This window comes from Carassius gibelio, chromosome B22 (assembly GCF_023724105.1).
Source record: "Carassius gibelio isolate Cgi1373 ecotype wild population from Czech Republic chromosome B22, carGib1.2-hapl.c, whole genome shotgun sequence".
Classification (NCBI taxonomy): domain Eukaryota; kingdom Metazoa; phylum Chordata; class Actinopteri; order Cypriniformes; family Cyprinidae; genus Carassius; species Carassius gibelio.
In genome coordinates this window covers 12,472,874-12,488,093 of record NC_068417.1, presented here as the reverse complement: position 1 = coordinate 12,488,093, position 15,220 = coordinate 12,472,874, and the positions used below count along the sequence as shown (strand labels likewise).

Genomic DNA, 15,220 nt, shown 5'->3' with positions numbered 1-15,220 from the left:
TTGGAACTAATAGAACTGAAGACAAGAACAGAAAACATTACCAAATAAGGAAAACAGGAAGTGTTGTCCAGAACACTGACATACTGCGGCTTACAGTAAAAATCAAATTGGACTTCATTTTCTTCATTTCAGGCTTAAACACCTGTAGAATGCATATAAATATGTACAGTACATACAATTCATCCAATTGAAAAAAAAGAAAAGAAAAACATAGCTCAACAATTTTCAGAAATGTTATTTATAAACATAAAATGCTGAACATGTCTTGAAGATGTGCTGAAACAGTGGGTACATTTAAATCTAGACTCAAAACACATCTGTTTAGATGTGCATTTACTGAGTACGTCCGAATGATTGCACTGTTTTTTTTTTGTTTGTTTGTATTTTTGGTTATTATTATTATTATTATTAAATGCTTTAATTCATTTTAAATCCATTTTTAATCATTTCAAAATGTTATTCTTTGCTTTTGTTGCTTTTTCTAAATATTTCACTTTAATTTATGTAAAACACTTTGGTTTACCACTGTGTATGAACTGTGCTATATCAACAAATTTGCCTTGCCTTTTATCAATGTAACCAGCTACAGTCATTTAAATCAACTAAACCCATTTTAATCAAATCAATATACACATAAGAGCTGCTGTACCTGAACATGGTTGACAGAGTTGAGTGATATTCAGATGTGTGGTCTGGTTTGTGATGGGATTGTTGATCACACAGCTGTAGCTGTTTTTCTCCTGATATTCCACCTCCAGAGGTAGAGAGAGACTGATGCTGAGATCAGACACACTGATGCTGGACAATAAACTGTTTCCTTTGTACCAGGAGAGAGTCACATGACCCACATTCACCACTGAACACAACAGTGGACAATTCTGCTGTGATGATGATGATGATGAAGAACAGTCTCTGGTAATGTCAGGAACAGACAGACGAGCTGAGAAAGATTAGAAACAAACATGTTAAGTGAGAGTTCGTGATGTCATTCAGTTTAAACTAAATATTTAGGATGCATTTACTTTTAAAACTATTGCAAATAAAAGACAAATATTTATCTCACCATAGACAGTAAGATTAAAACTTTTGCTAACATTACTGATAATCTGTAGTTCATAGAGTCCAGTGTGTTCAGTTCTGGTGTTTGTGATGATCAGAGATCCAGTTTGATTATCCAGCTTCAGTCTGTCTCTGAATCTCTCATCAAGAACATCATCAAATACAGTGATGGTGCCAGCCAGTACATTGATTTCAGCTATTAAAGTGTTTTCAGATCCAAACCTCCACAGAATCACATCATCATCCATTATGTCAGTAAAACCAGAGTCTAGAGTGACTGAATCTCCCTCCAGCACTGACACTGACTCCTCTGCATTAACACCAAATGTACCTGAAGAGTTTGATCAAAGATGAAAAGGTAAACAATTTTATCGTCTTAACTGCTCTGTATTCAACAGTGAAATGAAGAACAAAGAGGAAAAATAATAAATGAAAGGAGAAATAGATAGACAGGGATGGGAGATAAATCATATATATATATGGCTTTGGTGAGCTCATGTGAACAGACTGACTGAATCTGTCCTTAATATGATCTCCTGCGATCCAATAGATTGTACAATAATTTTCCTGTTCAATTTCAGAATGTCTTTTACTCCGATATAATGAATGCAAATCAATCTTATTACCCTATATAAAAACCAAAGCATGACCTAAATCAGCTGAAACATTAAATAATAATAATAAAAAACATACATTTGTAACTTACCATCCAGTTGCCACAAACACAAGCAGAACAAAATGACAACATAAACCATTTTCTCTGAGCACTCTTAATATTATCATGAAACTCTATGAAGACAGCTCAGACTTGACAGAAGTGAGATATAAGAGCGTGTGGATCCTCCCCCAACAGGATTCGACCACCCTTCACTGACCACACACACACTAGGATTACACACTAATTACATCTAATATATGCCATTTATTCAGATTTACTATACAGTGGCAGAAAACAATCTCTACAGGCAGATGTTAAATGATTATTGCAGTTTGTTATCATGGGAATTTTTTTTTTTACCTTAATTTATAATGGTCAGCCTGTGTAGATGTGCTTTAGTGTCTATGAGTGATGAGTAAGAATAATTGGTTCCTGTAACTCTCAATGGACTGTTTCTCATACATCAGTAAAGGTTTTTTTTTATTTATTTATTTATTTATTTTTATTTTTTTTGTAAAAAGGAAGTCAAATCGTAAGGTTCATATTAAAAAAGGAAATGAAAACACTCTTTACCCACCTAACCTACTACTGACCCACACGCATAAACTCGCATCCAGTAAAACACAGCGGGTTTCCATCCAATCTGCTCACACATTTCTTTGAAGATAAACGTGACCACACAATGTTTCACTTTGACACATCAACTACGCGCATTGCTGATCACGTTCATTCTCTTCGTTAGAAGAAAGAAAGAAAGAAAGAAAGAAAGAAAGAAAGAAAGAAAGAAAGAAAGAAAGAAAGAAAGAAAGAAAGAAAGAAAGAAAGAAAGAAAGAAAGAACATTTTCTTATGGGCGTGTTTGAATTTAATGTGGTTTAAAAAAAAAAAATATCGTCTGTATTGTGCAACCATAGCGGGGGCGGAAAAGGTTCTTCGCCTTCAAGGCATTTAAACAAAACGAAAGTAAACTTAGCCGTAGATTACGTGATTTTCTGAGAAACGAGCCTCGAAATGGAAATGAAACTCTTTATGGATTTAGCCTCTGTTTCATACGTAATATCATTAATACATTGATCTACAGGTTTAGGCTGGCGATGGTCTCCCTGAATAACCAGCTGATAAATGCTCAAACGTTAAAAGCTGACAATAGTTGCACAAGCTAAAACCGGCATACGAGCAGGTGTATGATAGCTTTCAGCAGCGATAACAAAATTGCATTGTAGATATTTAACTTGCTTATTACTATGAGTTGACGAACAGAAAACTAATATAATAAAAACACGATAAACACCCTCCTCCTCTCTCCTCCCCCATCTTACATACCTACAATAATAGCAAGTTACTATCGCTTTCTTTATACAGCAACAACGGCACCAGCATAACTTCTACCTTTTTTATTACTTTTCTTTTTTGTTATTACAGATTTAACTGATCGATCAGGGGAACATCCACTGCAATCATGGGAGGCTACCTTGTGCTCACTTTGTTTGTTTTTCTTGTTGATGGTAAGTCATTTGAATTAAATTGCATGTGATATTTTCTTAAATAAATGTCTCTGGCAATCTCTTTCTCTCTCTCTGTCTCTTTCTACACTGTATATAGGTTAGTATAAAATCTAAATTTAAATAGAGCGATCTAACTCCAAGTAAGGACTGATTGCAAGTACACCCGGCTGCAGCCTGCAAATCGAGGCGGGGTTGCACCTGGGGCGGGGTTGCACGTGTAGCCCCGCCCCACACCTACTCTGATTGGTTCGATCGTCTTTCATAGACATTCATGAAAGGAAATGTGTGCGAAGTTGGTGTAAGACAGAGTTGTTTAAAAAGCCAAAAACGCTGTGCAGTTTTACAAAGCCTTTATTATAAAGCAGGTGTTTAATTGTTAACTTGTCTCACTATGTCTGATTTATTGAATCACGAGATGTTAGCTGCTGCAAGTTTAATCTTCTAGACCAATCGAATTCACAAAAGAATTAGGGACATTTTTAAACACTTAATGTGAAAGTACGTGGCTTTATACATTAAAAATGTTTTAAAAAGACCAAACTCAGTAAACAAATTATTATTAAAGCATTCTACTCAGAGACAAGAATATATGATGACAGAATACAAACGCAACGCGTTAAGCATTTTCCTCCCATAACCTGCTTGTCTGTAAATAGAATGCTTTATTAAAAATGTTTGGCGTTTGGAGACACCCAGACAGCAAGCAGTTTTGGCCCAGATCCGGCCCACATCTGGCCAACATGGATTTCACACGGGCCAGATGTGGGCTGGATCTGGGCCGAAACTGCTTGCTGTCTGGGGAGCGGAATGTTGCTGCTCGGATCGTATTCGAATTCTGAGTATGGGTCACCATACTTGGCTGTATTCACTGTCAGTTTCACTGTCACTTTCAACTTAACTCACCAATTGAGTGTACACTCTAAACATAAGAGTCAAACAGAAAACGAAAGTTTTGCTCTGATATTCAAAGAAATGATTCCAGCTTCAGTTTCACTTCACTAATATGACCTTCAATGGTTGACTAAATAGATGATAAAGTGTTCAAGTAGTTAATGTATTAAATGTTTATCTGCGATTATCTTACCTCACATTTTCTTTTCCCCATGAAAAATGTAGAACAGTAAATCCCATCTTCTGTGATTGTATTCACCGAAATCATCTTTTGCCATTTAAACGACAAACAATTAAATTAAGAAAGTCAAAAATATTGTTTGTCACGGTCTCCAGGTCTGGTTGCTGACACATCTGGATTGAACTTGCTGTCAGTGATGGAGGGACACAATGTGACTCTAAGCACAGGAGTAACCAAACAACAACGTGACAAGATGCTGTGGTATTTCAACAATACTCTGATAGCTCTGATCAATGGAGATCCCAGTAAGAGTTGTCTGTATTATGGTGAAGGAGGGATATTCAGAGACATACTGGATGTGGACTATGAGACTGGATCTCTGATCATCACAGATATCACATCTCAACACGCTGGACGTTATGAAGCAAATTTCATCCAAAGCAAGAGCACGGGAACCAGCCAAAGCTTGAATCGAAACAGCAAGTGTGACGGCACAAAAATCACCAGAAAAATGAGCAACATCGGCGAAGCCATAAAAACTTTAAGTGTGTCTGTCACTGGTGAGTATAATTCAGTCATTCAGGGATTCAGCCATTCACTCACATGCTGCATTTTACAAACAAATATGGTTAAACTCAGCAATTCTTTGAATGTGGACATTTAGATGGTATTAAAAATATTATAATTTGGTCCTCTAAGACTTTTTATCAGAAATAAAATTAGAATTGATCACTTTGACTAATGATGTTCCTTATTCCACAATAACAGCTGATATTAGAAACAGGACACTGTAGGTGGTTTGTTCCTTGTTTGGAAAGGTTTTCCTGCAGCTACAAATAAATATAAATGGCTTAAGAAAAATAAATGAATTAAAAATAATACTAAATAAAAATAACTGTGTTTTATTTTTTATTATTTATTCATTATCATTCCCTTGTGTTTTCCAGCCTTTCTCTCTAGTACTGACAAACCCAACAAAGTATCATACAATGGGGACAAGGAACAAGAGCATGAAAGCAGTATGTTTTTTCCTCCCTTCTTTTTTTATTTATGTACAATAGATCACAGAACAAATACTAGTTCATTTATAAAGGCACATTGTTCTAAAGAGTGACCGCCTCCAACATATTCCTCCCAAATTGATCTCTGTCAGTTATATTCAGGTTTGTCAGCAATGATTTTATTGTTAGTATTATAACTGTTATTTTATATATAATGTTATTTATTTTTAACTGACTGTAATCTTAAATATCTTATTTGAAATATATCAATCAAAAGATTTAGCAATGTATTTAATAAACAATAATTTCAAAAACTTTCAGATCTCTATAGGATCTTTGAGAGGCTCCATAAAGAGAATATATCCAGTGAATACTGTACAACAGACTGTCAGATTCACTCACACTAATGTCTCTTTTCTTAATTCAGGTCTGTCTTTAGGTCTTATAGCTGGAATATGTGTTGGTGTGTTGCTGCTGGCTACAGCTGCTATTCTTGGTGTGATTAACTATCGTTGCAGGAGATCTAGCAAGGGCAAGTATCACCTACAGATAAGAATTTTACAGAAAAACCATCTTTATTAAGCAAAATTAGTGTTTAATTGTCTGTGTGTTTTTCTTTTTTTTTTTTTTACAGAAAACATTGATAAAAACAAGTCTGAGCAGCTGCTGAAAGTCCCATTGTGAGGTAAGACACTGCGTTATTGTACATTGAACTTGAAATCAATTTATTTTAGCTATATTTAAATGAACAAATTTAGTTGACTAACTTTCAACATTTTATTTAAATGTAGCTAAAATGAAGGTATACGGATTAATAAATGCCTTCCGAAGTGAAGCGATGCATTTTGTAAGAAAAATATCCATATTTACAACTTTTATAAACGTTAATCTCTGAAGTAGCATCCATCAGATGATGTAGGCCAGGGGTCGGCAATCTACAGCACGTGTGCCAACAGTGGCACGCAGAGGGATGAACGCTGGCACGCGAGCGATAGCGAAAACTGCATACTGACGTACATTCTGAGGTAATAACTTCTCATAGTCACAAAGGAACTGATAGGAACTATAAAAACTATTAAAGTATGAGAATTAAGTTGCACTAGTCGCTGCACATACTTGGCGCTTCAGATCAAATCCTCAGCGGTCTAACAGCGCTCGTCAATGTCAAAATAACTGAGATGGCCAATCAAATCAAAGTAGGCGGGGTTTACTGTTCACAGAATCAAAGTGCAAAGCGTCAGTTTAATGTTAAAGTTGGCACGTCATGCCGAAAAGGTTGCCGACGCCTGATTTATTATTATATGATTATATTTTAGAGTAAAATCTTGATTAAAGGTTTATTATTATAAATTATTATTATTATTATAAATAATAGCTATTTTTATCACTTGTAGTTATAAATAGTCACTTGGAATTATGAATTTGATTTACTTAAAAAAAAAAAAACAGTTTATTTTTATTTTGTCTTATTTTATGCATTTATCATACGCTAAGAAAAAGCCTCTCCATGTTAGTTAATATAAAATGTCATAAATAATAATATATACGTTAAACATTACCTTGTCATGGTGTTTTATAATTTATACAGATAACTCTATATGCCAATAAAAGAAATAATCATATTTGAATTATATATATATATATATATATATATATATATATATATATATATATATATATATATATATACATAATAGGCAATGTAATTGTAATGTTCTGCGCTAAGGCTGGCTGAAGTGAACTAACTCTGGAACAGAAGCTGTCTGTGAATAAACTCTGTTTAAATGCTGTAAAAAATTTGCGTGTAGATCAAATAAGAGCTGTAAAAATCTCCCTCCTAATTATATGGGGATATAAGGGATGAAATCCACCCCAAAATTAAAATGGTGTCATTAATCACTTACCCCATGTCGTTCCAAACCCGTAAAACTTTTGTCAATATTGTTAATCTTCGGAACACAATTTAAGATATTTTGGATGAAAACCGGAGGGCTTGAGAGTGTTTCATAGACTGCCAAGTAAGTAACACTGTCAAGGTCCAGAAAAGCATGAAAAGCATCGTCAGAATAGTCCATCTGCCTCCAGTGATTGAACCGTAATCTTATGAAGCGACGAGAATACTTTTTGTACACGAAGAAAACAAAAATAACGACTTTATTCAACAATCCATCTCGTGTCTCTTCAAAACACAGCAGCGCCATTTTGGCAAATCTGAGCTGTACGCAGATGGCGTATGAGCCGCGCGACAAGGATGCATTGTTTACGGCTTTGGTTTGAATGAAAACAGTGCTACGACAGCGCAGTGCGGCTGACACAGAAGAGCGTTACACCTCCTGCGATTTGCCTAAATGGTGCTACACTGATTTGGAGAGACACCGAGGAGAGGAATTGTTGAATAAATATGGAGGTAGTAGCTTGACTTGAGAGGTTGAAAATCTGAATGTGAGAACTGCATTTGTATTTTCAAGCTGAAATTAACAGTCACAGCTCTGATGTGTCAAGCCTAATCTTTCAGTTTGCACACACACTTAAGTGTTTTGAATTGGAAGTTGTAGATTAATAATTACAAATATGTAGAATGACATTCACAAAAATAAAATGACATAACGTTACACAAATGTTTACGACATATTTACTTTTGCACTTTTTTCAGTTTCGCTACACACGTACAACAGTACAAGGTCAAACGCTAGCGCTTTGACATTTGACTTTGCTTGACTCTTTTTGCGGTTTTCCTGTTGAAAAGCTCACTTGTGCTTTTGAGCTGGGGACGGGGCTTTGGTGCGAATGAAGACATTTTATTGGTCGATGGCTGACCAATGAACAATGCAAGCCATCGCGATTTGCCAAGAAAGAAATGTGTTTTATGCATATGTAGTTATTTGTAAAACACTGCAAAGTATTTTCACTGAATATCCTTAGCGTTTACAGGATTTTAAGACACTGCATTCATTGTGTCATTCGGGTATTATCTGGTAGACAAATATGTCTGTGAGACTCCCTGTTTTCATCCAAAATATCTTAAATTGAGTTCTGAAGATGAACAAAGCTTTTATGGGTTTGCAAGTGATTCATGACAAAATTTGCATTTTGTGGGGAAGTATCCCTTTAATCTACATACGAAAAAATGATAATTTTATGCCAGTAATGGTAAGTTAAAAAGTTTTGCGGAAAATTACTGTAAGTGCAATCTCGGTCTTTGCTTTAAATTGTTATGTACATATATATGTCCAGTAGGGGTCACTCTTGGTTTATTGTTAACAAAATATGAGCGGGAACCTTCTTTTAGGTAAGGAAAGGTGCACACAGGGTGTTTGTACCACGCTATGCATGTCGTTGTAAAGGTAAAGGACTGGTGGATTTACTGACTGCTTGTTTGCATTCTTGCCTGAATGGAAATGAAGAATCTTACAACAATGAGCATTTTAACATCTTGTGTGGACAATAGTACTCCAAGTGTGTACGTCCATTTACAAGCTCCGTCCAGCATCCCTCGAGCTACTTAAAGTATTAAATTTGGCCACTTACAATTACCATTACCATTCATCCTGGATTTATAGTTTATGGCTTTTATAACACAGCTTAAACAATGTATCAAGAAAATACTGCAAAACAACAAAGCAGACATTATGAAAATAAGAAAGGAAGAAAGGAAAGCATTTTTTCAACATTACTGAACCGGTTTGGCACGCACTAGGACCGTGGTTTACCTTAAATCTGACAAGCATCTGTAAACTGGTTTGCTATAACTAACACATAAAACAAACAGGTTTCGGCTAATGTATGTTTCTGTTGATGGATGATTATTCTGGCTTTTCACAGTGATGACAATAAAAAAATTAAAAAAAACCTGGACAAACTATTCACTCTTGTTCAATGCGAAAATGCTCATTCATTCTCTGCCAATAGGAGGTGCTTTTGGAACATCAGAAATATACTGGTTTCCCTGGTAACAGCTGTAAACAAAGCAGCTCAGCTAATAAATTAAACTTTATCGGGTAAAATTAAAATGCGATCAAAACTTTTCTGAAGACAATCAGTTCCCTTCAGAGGTTCATTTTTATAAAAACTTGAATTAGTGAGAATGAGAAAAGTGTGAAAAATATAGCCTCTATTGACGAGGAAAGTCCACTGATGAGTGACCAGCATAAGCTTACATAATATTTTAGTCATTTTAACTTAAAGCTGTCAATCAAACCAAGTGCACTTGAGGAGAGTTTGTGTGACACAGTATTTACTGGTTCATGAGCTGCTCGTGTAAATGAACTCAGTGCCACGCTCAAATCTAAACACAGAAAAAATTTAATTAAATTGCAGTCTTTACGATTAATGGCCACGGCTTCATATCATGTTCTTACAATTATGCATTGCTAGAATTAGTTACCACTTTTTACTTGCATTTGGCACAGATATTTATTGGGCAAAATTAAAAGACTGAAAATTGTTTTGCTGTTTAAACTGATCTGTGTGAAGAAGTTTGATCATCTTCTAGTGACAACCCCTGCATACACCACTTCATCCTCTTTAACATTCTGTAAAAAACACAATAAATAATAATAATGATTAAACATTTGAAACATGAACAATTAATCACACTAGGTTTGAGGTCTCATATATATATATAGTTTAATAATTAGGTCCAGCTTATTTGGAAACAGCATCAAATATTTTGATATCTCGTCGATACAAATAACTTGGATGCAGAAATATTGAAACTTATTATATAACAGTGGAATTTAATGACAAAATTTACAGAACTAAAGCATTAAGAGATGGCCAAAACCCAAGTACTTAATATAATGCCATGAGTTAAAATAATACTGATTTCAAATGTCAAATGTGAAAAATAGGATCTGATATGTGTTGGGTTGACTTTTGATTTGTGTTGATTATGTTTAGAGAACCCTTTTTTTTCAGTGTTTTTCAGTTGTTTCAGAAAGTTCAAGGCTCTGAGATTACTTATTAAAGATGTTGGACAGTGATGTCATCAGCTGACACAGGAAGTACTTCATCATTGGCTCATCTTCAGCACTATGGAAATATGAACTCATGTTCTTCAAATGGACCTGCTGATTTGTTATTCTTCAGTTGTCATAGTGCAATCAGTGTCTTGAATACTATATGCTATTAGTTAATGTTTCTTAAAAAATGGTCCTATAATTTTCACAAATAACAAATGGTGTTTTGTAAAATGATCTTTCACATACAAACACACATTGTCATGTTCAAGAAACCAATCTGAAATGATTTGAGGTTTGTGACATGGTGCATTATCCTGCTGGAAGTAGCCATCAGAGGAGTGGTACATGGTGGTCATAAAGGGATGGACATGGTCAGAAACAATGCTCAGGTGGGTCGTGGCATTTAAACGATGCCCAATTGGCACTAAGGGGCCGAAAGAGTGCCAAGAAAACATCCCCCACACCAACACACCACCACCACCACCAGCCTGCACAGTAGTTACAAGGCATGATGGATCCATGTTCTCATTCTGTTTACGCCAAATTCTGACTCTACCATCTGACCGTCTCAACAGAAATCGAGACTCATCAGACCAGGCAACACTTTTCCAGTCTTCAACTGTCCAATTTTGGTGAGCTTGTGCAAATTGTAGCCTCTTTTTCCTATTTGTAGTGGAGATGAGTGGTACCCAATGGGGTCTTCTGCTGTTGTAGCCCATCCGCCTCAAGGTTGTGTGTGTTGTGGCTTCACAAATGCTTTGCTGCATACCTCGGTTGTAACGAGTGGTTATTTCAGTCAAAGTTGCTCTTCTATCAGCTTGAATCAGTCGCCCATTCTCCTCTGACCTCTAGCATCAACAAGGCATTTTCTCCCACAGGACTGCCACATACTGGATGTTTTTCCCTTTTCACACCATTCTTTGTAAACCCTAGAAATGGTTGTGCGTGAAAATCCCAGAAACTGAGCAGATTGTGAAATACTCAGACCGGCCCGTCTGGCACCAACAACCATGCCACGCTCAAAATTGCTTAAATCCCCTTTCTTTCCCATTCTGACATTCAGTTTGGAGTCCAGGAGATTGTCTTGACCAGGACCACAGCCATAAATGCATTGAAGCAACTGCCATGTGATTGGTTGATTAGATAATTGCATTAATAAGAAATTGAACAGGTGTTCCTAATAATCCTTTAGGTAAGTGTAGATCTGCGATCTATTTACACTATGTGCGTGAATCGGTGGGCGGGGCTAAACAGGCAGTGATGGCGTAGTAGCAGGCGTTGATCATCTTCTGTGGAGGTGGTGTTTAAGCACACTATTACATCATAGAGTCCTACATTCCACAAACGTTGTTTTAGCAGACTGGCTTCAATATAAGCTGTTTTTAGACTAACAAGAATGTATTGAGTTCTATAACTTGCTTTTATGATACAGTGAGCCCATATATGTCAAAAGATCAAGGGAATTTCGATTTCTAACTTCATGACCCTTTTAAGGCTCCACCTGGCTCTTTCTTCTCTTTGGCTCCACCCCTTTTTGGCTTCATTTTTCTCTTCCTTCCTGCCAGATGCACCTCAGTCCTCAATTCTGGTGTTATCCTGTCAGACCCTTTTCTTCGCCTCTATCCCTGAATCCGGCAGCATTGCCTCGGACTACTGTGCATAAGATACCATGCTGAACCATTGCCAAAGCCCTCTCCCTCTACCTTTGAACAGTCTGATATGACACAGTGTTTAGTTGATTTTCCTATGTTTCCATTCAGTTTTCTATAGTCACTATAGTCTAGAATGAAATACATGAGATTTGCTCAGATTTTGCCCCAGTCTGCAGTCTGGAGAAGCTGACACTAGATGCTGAAGGCAGAGCCAGTCTATAGATTTGATTTGACCTATTTCATAGAAAAGTGAGTCATGTATGATGGTCACAGACTCCAATTTTTTTTTTATTCTTAGACTATGAATCCATTCAGATGGAGGAGACCAGATGTCTGATATTTTGAGTGGATTTTAGAAAGCATATTGTTTTGTGAACCACATTAATGTCTGATAGTGTATGATTTTACTTATCGGGAAAAACAGTGTAATTGACACTCAATACAGTTTAAACTGAAATGTTAAATAATATTCACCTGATGGCCACAAATGTACTGGAAACCTTTGATACAGTTCAGAAGAAAACACTGATCATTTTTATTTTAGCAGATGAAACCTATTTAAACTGAGAAATGTCACAATATCAATGGATTTCTGTTCTGTTTTCAACTTTAACAGTTTTTGTAAGATCTGATGTCATTGACCAAAACAACAACAGCAGCCGCAGCAGCCACGCCCATCAAAGCAGTGACGACCAATCGGATCACAGCTTCAACTGTATCACAACACTGGACACAGACTTCTGGGGGTGTAAAAAAAAGAAGTAATGATAGTGCTGTCATTTTTAACAAGATGGTTTATTCTCTGTCACAATCTTAAAATTGTATTAAAAAACCATTAATATCATGGCTTGTTTACCTGCACGTGCCTGACAGAATTCAGTGAAGTTGAGCTGTTCATATTCTGATGAAGATGAAGATGATGATGAAGACAGAGAGTTACTGCTGATGGCACGGACAGGCAGACGAGCTGAACATGACATAAATATTCGCAAAAAAGGTCAATATGACACTGGTTCAAAAGTTTGCCACTGAAGGCAATTTCAGTAAACACACAGGATTGGAAACATTTTGAAACAGTTATGAAATAATTAAGCCTCATTTACTAAAATCACTTGACTGCTGGTGTGATGTGTACTCTACGAAAAATAAGTTTATTCAAGTGTGCTATTAGTATACTTCTTTTAAACTAAAAATAGGAAAGTATGCTTTTAGTTTACTTATCAGAAATTAGCTTTATGTGATCTACAGAAATATACTTAAAATTACATTTAAGTATACTTGAATTATTCTTAGAAAAAGTCTAAATATATTTGAGCTATACTCATAGAATATGTGTTTTCATTATTATACAGTAGAGGGTGCTAATACACGTCTTCTGCATAGAATTTCCAAAATAACACAAGTGATGAAGAAAAAAGAAACACCAGAAACTAACCTGTTTTTATACAGTCTATGATACTAACACATGAACTTTAACACAATCATCTGACATGAAACAGCATCAAAACTGTAATGTTATCGATTCCATTTACATTTTGATTATCATTCTGAATCAATTTCATTCACTTTTTCAGCTTTTTGTTCACAATGTTATTTCTTTATTTTTGTATGAAACTTGACCACATTAAAATGTTTGAAAAAAGAATGCAAGAAGCTAGAATAAAATCTGTTCTTTCTTTGAATGTTTTGTATGTTCAGATATTCATATAACAAAATATACACACATTTAGACCTAAATTGGGACATAGAAGTATAATTAAAGTATGATGTAAAGTTCACTTAAAGATAACTTATGAGTATACTTGCAGTATAAAACTACTAAACTAGTAGTTTACTAAGAATATACTACAAATTGTACAAAGTATTTAATTAGCAAACCTATAAGTTTACTTTTAGTATAATTGCAGTTCAAACTATAAAACATAAAGGTTGTGTACTCAATGTAAATGTAAATGTACTCAAAGTTTGCTTGGAGTATACTTAAAAGTTTACTTTTATATACTAGAAAGTGGGCCAATTTAGTCCCAAGGAGTATTGAAACAGTACACTTACAAGTATACTACAAACCTGAGTCCAAAAAAGTTAGGACATTGTACAATTTGTGAGTAAAAAAGGAATGGAATAATTTACAAATTTCATAAACGTATATTTTATTCACAATAGAATATAGATAACATATCAAATGATGACAGTGACATTTTGAAATGTCATGTCAAATATTGGCTCATTTTGGATTTCATGAGAGCTACACATTCCAGAAAAGTTGGGACAGGTAGCAATAAGAAGCCGGAAAAGTTAAATGTACATATAAGGAACAGCTGGAGGACTGATTTGCAACTTATTAGGTCAACTGACAACGTGATTGGGTATAAAAAGAGCCTCTCAGAGTGGTAGTGTCTCTCAGAAGTCAAGATGGGCAGAGGATCACCAATTCCCCCAATGCTGCAGTGAAAAATAGTGGAGCAATATCAGAAAGGAGTTCCTCAGATAAAAATTGGAAAAGAGCGTAATATCATCCAAACATTCAGAGAATCTGGAACAATCTATTTAAAACTATTTAAAATCAACTTATTTTTTCCCTTAAAATGATATATTTTCTCAGTTTAAACATTTGATATATCATCTATGTTGTATTCTTAATAAAATACTGAAATTTGAAACTTCCACATCACTGCATTCTGTTTTTATTCCCAATTTGTACAGTGTCCCAACATTTTTGTAATCGAGTTTGTATTTAGAACTGTCAAGATTATTAGTTGGAGTGCCCATGATCTTCTGTAGAGGGCACTCCACTCAGGACTCATTCAGAACTCCATTTCCCATCCTGCCTCATTCCCGGTACTGATTGCACACAAACACCTGCATCTGCACTCACACCTGCACCTCATTTCAGCTAATACACACACACATATAAGCAACACACTCACTCCACCCCGTCGACTTTCAAGAGTCTAGTCAGGTCACCGTTGACCGTCCAGAGTCAGGTCAAGTCACCACTAACACCCAACAGTCAAGTAAAACAACAGTTAAACTTCATGAGTCAAGTCAGTTCCCTGTTGACTTCCCAGAGTCAAGTCAGGTCCCCATTGATCAGGTCCCTGTCGATTTCCCAGAGCCTAGTCAGGTCACCGTTGATCAGATCTCTGGCGATTTCTCAGAGCCTAGTCAGGTCACCGCTGACCGTCCAGAGTTAGGTCAAGTCACCAATGATCTTCATGAGCAAAGTCAAGTCACAAATGACCTTCATGAACAAATTCAAGTCACCATTAACCTCCGTGAGTTAAGTCAAGTCACAGTTAACCTTCATGAACTA

The 15,220-nt window shown here is 35.8% G+C and overlaps 2 protein-coding genes across 2 annotated transcripts in view; one reads left to right on the top strand and one right to left on the bottom strand.

The window, feature by feature from the left end:
- Positions 1–15,220, bottom strand: part of LOC127988019 (natural killer cell receptor 2B4) — a 143,547-nt gene that overhangs the window by 1,794 nt on the left and 126,533 nt on the right. The gene's annotated exons all lie outside the window — the stretch shown is intronic.
- LOC127987117 (uncharacterized) lies at positions 3,084–13,085 on the top strand. The gene is made up of 6 exons (XM_052589416.1): positions 3,084–3,221; positions 4,449–4,853; positions 5,241–5,312; positions 5,722–5,826; positions 5,929–5,979; positions 12,524–13,085. Exons 1-5 carry the CDS (start codon positions 3,176–3,178, stop codon positions 5,976–5,978), a joined length of 678 nt encoding a protein of 225 aa, XP_052445376.1. The 5' UTR covers positions 3,084–3,175; the 3' UTR covers position 5,979; positions 12,524–13,085.

Excerpts from the sequence above, each read along its gene's own strand:
- LOC127987117 (XM_052589416.1), top strand. The coding sequence starts at position 3,176 with ATGGGAGGCTACCTTGTGCTCACTTTGTTTGTTTTTCTTGTTGATG. Across the intron at positions 4,854-5,240 it reads TTTAAGTGTGTCTGTCACTG|CCTTTCTCTCTAGTACTGAC; the intron begins GTGAGTATAATT and ends TGTGTTTTCCAG. Across the intron at positions 5,313-5,721 it reads GGAACAAGAGCATGAAAGCA|GTCTGTCTTTAGGTCTTATA; the intron begins GTATGTTTTTTC and ends TTCTTAATTCAG.